Source organism: Theropithecus gelada, chromosome 3 (genome assembly GCF_003255815.1).
Source record: "Theropithecus gelada isolate Dixy chromosome 3, Tgel_1.0, whole genome shotgun sequence".
Lineage (NCBI taxonomy): Eukaryota > Metazoa > Chordata > Mammalia > Primates > Cercopithecidae > Theropithecus > Theropithecus gelada.
This window is the reverse complement of record NC_037670.1, coordinates 13,707,900-13,718,676: the sequence shown is the minus strand read 5'-3', so window position 1 is coordinate 13,718,676 and position 10,777 is coordinate 13,707,900. Positions and strand designations below refer to the sequence as shown.

The following is a 10,777-nucleotide window of genomic DNA, read 5'->3' as shown; positions in this document are numbered from 1 at the left end:
AAAAAAAAAAAACACCCCAACAAAAAAAAAAAAAAAAAAAAAAAAAAAAAAAAAAAAAAAAGCAAAGCAGTACTTAAAAAAACTTTTTTTCAAGACAGAGTCTCGCTCTGTTGCTCAGGCTAGAGGGCAGTGGCACGATCACAGCTCACTGTGGCCTCAACCTGCTGGGCTCATGATCCTCCCGCCTCAGCCTCCCAAGAAGCTGGTACTAAAGATGCGCACCACCAAGCCTGGCTAAATTTTTGTATTTTTTTGTAGAGATGGGATTTGAATGTGTTGCCCAGGCGGGTCTCAAAACTCCTGGGCACAAGCAATCCACCCACGTTGGCCTCCCAAAGTGCTGGGATTACAGGTGTGAGCCACTGTGCTGGCCTCTTAGTTTTCAAAATTCTTGACAGTAATTCACAGAAGGACATATATTTTATATAATCATCTTCTACACATACACACATTCATGTAACTGAGTTTCATGAAACATACTATGTAGAAAAATAAAAACCTAATTGCAAATATAATTTTATTAACATTTAAATACAATATACTGCAAAATCCCTTTAAAAGTACAGATATAATTTTTGTTTTGTTTTGTTTTTGAGATGGAGTCTCACTCTGTTGCCCAGGCTGGAATGCAGTGGGATTATCTCAGCTCACTGCAATCTCCGGTTTAAGAGATTCTCCTGCCTTAGGCACCCAGGTAACAGGGACTGCAGCCATGTACCACCACGCCTGGCTAAGTTTTGTATTTTTAGTAGAGATGGGGTTTCACCATGTTGGCCAGGCTAGTCTCGAACTCCTGATCTCAAGTGATCTGCCCACCTCTGTCTCCCCAGTGCTGGGATTACAGGCGTAAGCCACCACACCCGACTAAACACAGAATTTTGTAAAGATTTTATTTAATGTGATGGGTGTGCTTGTCTGTTCATAAGTTCCTTCCAGTCAGGAACACATGAAGATAATGCTACCCGCATGTCCGGTGCACTGTTGAGCCTATTTCTCTTCTTTGTTTTTAATCGTGTCAAGATGGAAAATCCTAGTTCACACAAATAAGTAGTTGTGAATGGTAGTAACAGCGATATACTCTTCCTACTTAGCAGTGGAAATTCATCTTTAATCTTAATCCAAAATGCTGATAAACTTAATGTCTTATAATAATTCTTTAGTGTGAATGATGAACTGAGCTGCAATAATTCATTCTCTTCTTCAGGCTCCAAGTTTAACTTAATTATTGATGCTGGGTTTTGAAAAGCAAATGGATCTTTCATCCAAATATTTTCCTTTAATGATTCAAATTTCTCTTCTGGAAAGTAATAATTAAAAGTTTGAGACAAAGAAGTGAGATGCAACAGTATCTCTAATTTTATTTCTTTTAAGCACTCTTCGTTAATAATGTTCTCTTCGATGTGTTGCAATAATGTTGGAAACATATAGTAGCTAGGGCGGTTACTTTTAAGTCTTGCTTGCCAAAATAATAATGTCTTTTGGAATCCTAGAATATGGTCAAGATACTGAAATATATCATTGTTTTTCCCCTGTATTTTCAGGTTTAATTCATTAAGAATGCCAAAAATATCACTTAAATATGCCAATTTGGTTACCCAAATGTCGTTTTCAAAAATATTTGCCAAATGAGATTGCTTTTCAATGAGAAAAATGTAAATCTCATTCCTGAGTTCATATACTCTGCTCAATACCTTTCCTTGAGAAAGCCAACGAACTTCTGTATGAAACAATAAGTGGGTATGGTTAACTCCAATCTCTGAACAAAGTATTTCGAGAAGTCGGCTATTCAGTGAGCTTCCTTTAATAAAATTAACAATTTTCACTGCCTTTTTCAATACATCCATTAGACTTGGTGAAATTTCTTTGGATACCAAAGCTTCTCGATGAATAAAACAGTGATTCCAAAGAGCATTGTTGTGGGTTGCTTCTAACAATTTTTCAGTAAGTCTGCTGTGTTTTCCGGTCATATTGGCTGCTCCATCACTTGAAATTCCTTTACAATGTTTCCAGTTTAATTTATACTGACCAACAATGCAGTTTTCTAATTCAGTAAATAAATCTAATCCAGTTATATGTGAATTTAAATTTAAACAACATAAGAGATCCTCTGCGAAATCATCTTGCCACACATATCTGACATAGACCAAGAGTGTGGGACAACTTGCAATATCAGTGCTCTCATCAAGTTGGATTGCAAAGTCTATACCAGACTGCAGCCGTGTAATAAGCATTGCTTCCAAATGTTTTGCAATCGTACAGATTCGACGAGATATTGTATTATCACTAAGAGGTATAGTTCTTAGTTTATCAGCTGATTTGTCATCAAAAATTGTCCGTACCATGTCCATACATGCTGGAAGGATAATTTTTTCAGCCGCCGTGTGAGCCATTTTCTCCTTTGCCACTCTATATGCAACTAAATATGATGATAATAAGGCTCTCTCATTCATGGTTGTAGAGCGACTGAGAACTTGTGGCGATGACTCTACTTTGTTTCTTTGCTTTTGAAAATGGTCTTCTTCATCTTCCTCCTCCACCTTCACTACCACGATGCCTTCCATCTCCTGGGTACCCCGTGGAGACAAATCTGTAGTATCCCTTGATTCAGGAGTCATTATTCAGGTTCCAGGAACTGGCTCACTTGATCCAAATAGCGTCTGTTTTGCAGGGCTGTCCTTTGTGACCTAGGTTTTATGAGATCAGGTTTTGCTATCCTGCAAGGTAGAAAAACGTAACAGCAGTATTAAAAAGCAACATGGTATGGCTGGGCTGCTAACAACTCATACAAAACAATTCACTAAATGTAGTGGTGTGACATGGTAAATGATGAGTAACTGTCATTCATGTTGTCTGTGTGTGTCAGGGAGATTTGGCATACTATATACACCACTCATTTAATACCCAGGGAAACCTAATGAAGTTCACATAATTACTATTCTTACATTATAGATGAAAAATAAAACTTCAGAAAGATTAAATGTGTCTAACAACCCACAGTAAGTACAGAACTAGCACTCAAATCCAACTCTGAAGCCAGTGTCCTAAATGTGCTGCTACACTGCCAACTCTAAAAAGTGATCTGGTCATTCTTTTTTTTTCTGAGACGGAGTGTCGCTCTTGTTGCCCAGGCTGGAGTGCAATGACGTGATCTCGGCTCACGGCAACCTCTGCCTCCCAGGTTCAAGTGATTCTCCTGCCTCTGCCTCCCAAATAGCTGGAATTACAGGCCATGTGCCACCACACCTGTCTAATTTTGTATTTTTAGTAGAGATGGGGTTTCTCCATGTTGGTCAGGACTGGTCTTGAACTCCTGACCTCAGATGATCCACCTGCCTCAGCCTCCCAAAGTGCTGGGATTACAGGGGCATGAGTCACTGTGCCTGGCTGATCTGGTCACTCTTAAAAATGATCATCAAAGTAGGGTATACAATATGATCCACTGGGGCATAGGGAAAAAAATTAGAACTTGTATTTATTTATTTATTTGAGACGGAGTCTCACTGTGTCTCCCAGGCTGGAGTGCAGTGGCGCGATCTCGGCTCACTGCAAGCTCCGCCCCCTGGGTTCACGCCATTCTCCCGCCTCAGCCTCCCAAGTAGCTGGGACTACAGGCGCCCGCTACCGCGCCCCGCTAGTTTTTTTTTTGTATTTTTAGTAGAGACGGGGTTTCACCATGTTAGCCAGGATAGTCTCGATCTCCTGACCTTGTGATCCACCCGCCTTGGCCTCCCAAAGTGCTGGGATTACAGGCTTGAGCCACCGCGCCCGGCCGTATTTATTTCTTTAAAATAAGAAATTAAGCTGTATAATTAGTATTATGAATACTGAAACATGTTCATGTTACATAGATCCATGAATTATTCTGGAGAGAGAATGAGATGTCTACAACACACGGGACTGAGAAAACACCCTCATTTGTTTGTTTGCTTTTAGTACACTGCAGTATTTCACCATTCATGTGAGCTTAGTGGATTTAAAGATACTGCCTGACTTTACTAAACGAGCCCCATTTTTTCTTCTCCTTTTTGAGACGGAGTCTTGGTCTGTCGCCCAGGCTCGAGCGCAGTGGCACAATCTTGGCTCACTGCAACCTCTGCCTTCTGGGTGCAAGTGATTCTCCTGCCTTGGCCTCCTGAGTAGCTAGGATTACAGGCGCCCGCCACCACGCCCAGCTAATTTTTTTTTTTTTTTTTTTTTAGTAGAGACAGGATTTCACCATGTTGGCCAGGCTGGTCTCGAACTCCTGACCTCGTGATCAATCCGCCTTGGCCTCCCAAAGTGCTGGGATTACAAGCGAGAGCCACCGTACCTGGACAACGAACCCCATCTTTTCTTTGGTACCACTCAGCCTCTCAAAAATGCAAGTAACTTTCTGTATGTTGGTGGCACAACTGGAAATGAACATGGGGCAGTAGGTTTTGCCTAGCTGAATGTTAAATTCAGTCTACCAGTGAATTCCAAAATTGGAAGAGACCTTGAGATAATCTATTTTACTTAGGACACGTTTGAGACTTGGTGGGTCTATGTGTTCCACCCAAGAACATCAATGGCAGAACTGGTACCATTCGCCAATGGTCTGCTGCATCGTCCACAAATTCCCTTCTCTCCTTTACCCCTCAGTGTAAAATAAAGCACTGATACTTCCCACAACTGAAAACCTCCCATGCCCGAAACTGCTCATTTAAAACCCTTCCTGGCAGGGTGCGGTGGCTCACGCCTGTAATCCCAGCACTTTGGGAGGCCAAGGCGGGCGGATCACCTGTGGTCCAGAGTTTGAGACCAGCCTGGCCAACATGGTGAAACCCCGTCTCTACTAAAAGTACAAAAATCAGCCGGGCATGGTGGCGAGCGCCTATAATCTCAGCTACTCAGGAAGCTGAGCCAGGAAAAGCTTCAACCCTGGCGCTGGAGGCTGCAGTCAGCCGAGATTGCGCCACTGAACTCCAGCCTGGGCGACAGAGCAAGACTCCGTCTCAAAAAACAAAAAACAAAAAACAAACAAAACAAAACAAAACAAAAAAACAAGACCACACACACACAAAACAAACACAAAATAAACAAACAAAAAACCCCTTCCTGTAGTCTTGAAACTGAAAGGGTGAAGTGTAAATAATCATTCCCTATTACATCCAAATCACTTCTTTATTTCTTTGTAGGCTTCAAACGTTCTTTTTTTTGTTTTGTTTTTGAGACAGCGTCTCACTCTGTCACCAGGCTGGAGTGCAGTGACACGATCTCGGCTCACTGCAACCTCCACCTCCTGGGTTCAAGTGATTCTCCTGCCTCAGCCTCCCAAGTAGCTGGGATTACAGGCGTGTGTCGCCACGCCTAATTTTCTGTATTTCTAGTAGAGACAAGGTTTCACTAAGGAGGCAAGACTGATTTTGGAACTCCTGGCCTCAAGTGATTCGCCCGCCCAGGCTTCCCAAAGTGCTGGGATTACAGGCGTGAGCCACTGCGCCCGACCTTCACTCTAATCACCACCATAACGGTGGTGGGTTTGAGGGTGAACATATCCGCGGACACTGGCTTAACAAGCCCATCTGAATAAAAAAAAATAACGCCAATGGCACTCGGTATCATGTAAGATCGCCCGAATTTTACAACTTGGGGTACATAGGAAACCAAAACCTCCCCACCACATGAAAAACCAGTGGGGACAACTGGGGAGCAGAGATATCTGACTGGGGTCATTTTGTCCGCGCGTCTTTGGGGTAAAAAACCAGGACTAGGGGTCCAGAAGGGACACGCAGACCGCCTCTCCCCAGTCCCAGGAATGTCTCATTCCAATCCGGAAACCAAAACTTCGTTCCCTTCCCACCTGTATCCAGGGACGCCTCTGCTGAGGGACAGCGCTTGCCACCGCCGAGGCTGACGCGAGGGACAGGGGCACGGACCCGCTTCCACTCCGTCCGGGGCGGTCGTGGCGAGCGGATTGCAGGACACAGCCGTGCACGCCCAACTCTGTCCCCGCCCGGAGACGTCTGGGGTGCTGGGATAGAACCGGTTGTGACTTTGGGGACCAGGAGCGCTGGACTCAGATCTAGGCCCCCTGGACGTCAGAACCCAGGGAAAGCGTCACAAAAGCCGGAAGTGCGTCACACTCGCCTTCCGGAGCTGCGCTCCCCTTCGCGGTCCTCTCTAGGATCGCGGGAGGACTTAGCATTCCTGTGTAGGGCTCTAATCCCGGGTTTGGGGGTCGTGGTCCTCAGCTTGTCCGCTCTGAGGTGCGCGGGGTGGGGAAAAAGGGACGAATTTCCTTTTATACCGCCCTGCTCAGATACTTATATATTCCTTCTATTTTTCTTAATGACAATAATTTTAATAGTTACAATAAAAATAGTGATTGTCTGTGGCAGAGGAGCTGAATGAAACGAGGGTGGAGACAGGATCAAGAATAAATGGCTTCACAAAACCAAGAGGTTGTCTCTTGAGATGCTGATTATGTATATATTGCCAGTTGAATAGGTAGTATTTTCAAATATTTCATCTATAGGCAACAGACGTTCTTTCCAACACTAAATAGTTATAAAATTCTGAGTTTGCCTTATGTTTCCAGGGAGTTTTCAGATTAGCGACGGTGAAGAAATTTGAGGCGTTTTTGCTGTCAAAGTGTTATTGTAATAATTAAGGCTTCAATGATTGGATCAAGCATAACTTCACCTAACTGAAACCTTGAATGCTGTGACATGACTCTAAAAGTTTTGGGCAAGTCTGTGGTACAGCCCAACAAGAGAAAAGCCCACAAAAGGAACTGCTACCTGCTACCGAGCCTCTGATTACGTGGTATCCCGAATTACCTTCTAGGCCCTGACTAATGCTCCATTCCTTTTGGGGTTTGATCTTGCTGTGGTTGCCATTTTCTACTTCCCCATGAGTCTTCTCAGTAATCCACTTGACTGTGTCTTTGCTCCACATATATATATATTTTTTCCTCCTACGGCACCGTCAAGTCCAATCTTTGCTCCTTTATCACTGGCTGGCCCTCTAACCTATAGTCCTCCTTGATGACATCATAGTCTCAGAACTTACTCCTCCAGATACATCCTCACATTTCCTTCCAGTGTTCCAAGTCATCTCTAAGAGCCATTACATTGCTACGCACTGTATTTTTCTTGTCTAAAACAGTCTCTCCTCCCCACCCCTGTCCCCATTCCTACACTGAAGTGCCTAAAGGATCCAGGAAGGCAGATTACTGAATGCAGCTGACTGGGTATATGATTTTGTATTTATGTTGTGTGTGTGGCAGGAATTGTGCGCATCTCTATAACGACTCCTTTCTTTGCCTACGGACCTGCTGGCACAAGAAACTCAAAGTGGCCTGGTGGTGTTCTGTTTTCAGTTCAGTGGAACAATTTAATGTCTCCTAAAGGAAATGTTCTTCCTGGAAATGAGAATCATAACCCAGCTGGCTCCAGATTTCAGAGCTAGGAGGTACAAATTCTACAGGTGAGTGGCTGGGTGTGATAGTAATAGAGGCTATTCCTGTATGCACGTAGTTCTACTGGAGACACAATACTATATATCCATTTTGGCCCAATGCATATCAGTGCATATACCATATCCTGAAGAACTGCTCCCAACTTTGCAAGGCATTACATCTTAGTCGGCAATTTAGCCCAGTCTTCAACAGGCCATTCCAAAGTCCTATCTGGCTAGCTGCTTCTGGATGATGAGTATGCACCATTAATTTTGTAGCTTCGAGTTCACTGTCACACCTCCTTGGTTATCAATGGGTTCCTTAGTTTCAGGTATGTCAATGGATAAAGCACCCTGTAAGCTCTCAGATGGTGGTACTGCTGGAGGCAAAGTAGTTGGGGAAGACAAGCTCATTTAGAGTATATATCATTTCTGGTAAGAACAAATTGATGCCCATTCCAAGGTAAAGGGGATCTGATGCACTCAACCTGGTGGTAGCTGGTATCCCCAAGACTGAGTGTTGGTCTCCAGTGCTGGCAGGCTGGACGCTCCACCATGGTGGGAGTTACATCAGCCTTGGTAAGAGGTAGCCCATATTGGCCGGGCACGGTGGCCCACGCCTGTAATCCCAGCACTTTGGGAGCCCAAGGTGGGTAGATCACAAGGTCAGGAGTTCAAGACCAGCCTGAGCAACATGGTGAAACCCCGTCTCAACTAAAAATACAAAAATTAGCTGGGCATGGTGGCATGCGCCTGTAGTCCCAGCTACTCGGGAGGCTGAGGCAGGAGAACTGCTTGAACCCAGCAGGCTGCAGTGAGCCGAGATCACACCACTGCACTCCAGCCTGGGCAATAGGGCGAGACTCCATCTCAAAAAAAAAAAGAAAAATGAAAAAATAAGAGGTAGCCCATATTGTTGGGACCACACACAGCCTCTATCCCTGCTACCATGGTCTCTGTTCATAAGCCTATTGCATAAACAATAAGATGGCCCCTAACCAACAAGCCAAGTCATTCATCACTGCCCAGGAGTCAATGCATATCCGTACCTTAGGCTACCTTCTTCAAAATATGGCATGGGTGACTAAATGTACCATTGCTCACTGAGGTAATTTCTCTTCACCAGTATGCTTCAGGGCAACTCAAGTGGGGCTGGAATGAAGGAACAGTCTGTTTCTGGAAGATGCCAACATGGTGAACTGACCCAATCTCCAATCTGTGAAGAGGCCAAGGCTCTTCTGTCTCCATCAGTTAGTTGTAGGGAACTTCTATAAGGCCATAGGTGTTAAGTTTATGGGAGAGGTGGCAGTAGAGCAGAGGTAAGTGACACGGGAGCTTGGAAACGTGTTTTTTTTGCCTTAGAAGGCATGACCGTGCTCCAGAATCTTAGGTATTTGTGCTGTGATTTTTTTTTTTTTTTTTTGAGACGGATTCTAGCTCTGTCGCCCAGACTGGAGTGCAGTGGCATGATCTCGGCTCACTGCAAGCGCCGCCTCCCAGCTTCACGCCATTCTCCTGCCTCAGCCTCCCGAGTAGCTGGGACTACAGGCGCCCACCACCACGCCTGGCTGATTTTTTGTATTTTTAGTGGAGATGGGGTTTCACCCGAAGTGCTGGGATCACAGGAGTGAGCCACTGCGGCCGGCCTGCTGTGACTCTATTATGGGTTGAATTGTACCTCCACCTCATCCCCAATTAATATGTTGAAGTTCTAGCCTCTGATACCTCAGAATGTGATCTTATTTGGCAATAGGAGCGTTGCAGACGTAATTACTTAAGATGAGGTCATAGTGGATTAGGTTGGGTCCCTCATCTAATGACTGGTATCCTCATAAAAAAGGGAAGTTTGGACGTAGCAAGCAGGGAGAATGCCAAATGAAGATGAGGGTAAAGACTGGGTAAAGACAAGGAATGCAAAAGACATGCAGCAAACCCCCAGAAACTAGGAGAGAGGCATGGACAGATTGCTTCTCACAGCCTCAATAGGAACCACACCTTAATTTCTGACTTCTAGCCTCCAGACTGTGAACCAACAGATTTCTGTTGTTTAAGCCACCCAGTTTGTGGTACTTTGTTATGGGAGCCCTAGCACACAAATGTACTCTCCTATTGGGGTTTGCCAGCGACTGCATACAGCACCTGTATCCATCAAGGATATTTCTGGAACCAATGAATTTGCAAGTAAGCTTGCACTGTTGCTTGAATTTACTATAGAGCTCTCTCTTGCCTCAATAAAAAGTGGAAGCTGCCAGGCATAGTGGCTCATGCCTGTAATCCCAGCACTTTGGGAGGCTGAGGTGGGTGGATTGCTTGAGGTCAGGAGTTCAAGATCAGCCTGGCCAACATGGTGAAACTCCTCTTCTACTAAAATACAAAAATGCTGGGCGTGATGTCAGGCACCTGTAATCCCAGCTACTAGGGAGGCTGAGGCAGGAGAATTGCTTGAATCCAGAAAGTGGAGGTTGCAGTGAGCCGAGATCACAGCACTGTACTCCAGCCTAGGCTACAGAGCAAGCCTCTGTGTCAAGAAAAATAAATAAATAAATAAATAAATAAATAAATAAATAAAAAGTAGAAGCCTTTTAGGTCACCTAATACATGTGTTGGAACAGTTTTCTCAGGTGCAGAATACGCTACCTCCCAAATCCAAAGGGTCCCACCAGGACCTGTACCAATTTCTTTGGGATTAGAAGGTACAAAGTGGAACAAATTTTACCTTTGGGTGATGTCCCCAAACCACTGGACCCCACCAAAACTTCATCCATTTGGTAAGTGCCCATATCTTCAGGTTTCTGTACTGCCTTAGTAAGAAGTCTTACTAGGATATCTATGACCCTTGTCACTTGCTGCCCACTGGGTACTATTAGCATTTGTCATCAATATGTGGACCATCATGATGGTTGAGTAAAGTTCCTGCAGACTACACTGTGACAGAGAACAGGTCTCAGGATCCCACCCTCTCCCTGTATGAGCCACGACTTTGACTCAGGGGACCTGCCGAGTATGTACAATTGGTCTCCTTTGCATCACTGTCACTGTTATAAACAGATCCTCGGCCTAATTTTCAGCTTAGCTAGATGCAGAATTACCTTAGTAATTTATAAAACAGCTATTCTATGTATCTAGGCCTATTTCTGGACTTTTTTCTTCTTTAAGAAATTCACCCTGATATTTTTGGACTTTCTGTTCTGCTCTATTGATCTATTTGTCTATCTTTATGCTGATACCATATCGTCTTGATTATTGTAGCTTTAGGAAAAAATCTTAAAAGTATACAAGCATTGCAATTTTATTCTTTTTCAAAATTGTTTTGGCAATTCTAAATCCTTAGCACTTCTCTATAAACTTTAGAATCAGT

The 10,777-nt window shown here is 44.1% G+C and overlaps 1 protein-coding gene across 2 annotated transcripts in view; it reads right to left on the bottom strand.

Annotated features, from left to right (window-relative positions):
- Positions 1 to 498: 498 nt before the first annotated feature.
- The window catches only part of FAM200A (family with sequence similarity 200 member A), a 12,069-nt gene continuing 1,790 nt past the window's right edge, over positions 499 to 10,777 (bottom strand). The window contains exons 1-2 of one of the 2 annotated variants that reach the window (XM_025380482.1): positions 5,822 to 6,102; positions 499 to 2,714 (exon numbers count right to left, since the gene is read on the bottom strand). In XM_025380482.1, coding sequence (XP_025236267.1) covers positions 894 to 2,615 — 1,722 coding nt within the window. In that variant the 5' untranslated portion in view covers positions 2,616 to 2,714; positions 5,822 to 6,102 and the 3' untranslated portion in view covers positions 499 to 893. Of the gene's footprint in view, positions 2,715 to 5,821; positions 6,103 to 10,777 lie in introns of those variants that run through there. The other variant, XM_025380483.1, reaches the window with a different exon arrangement.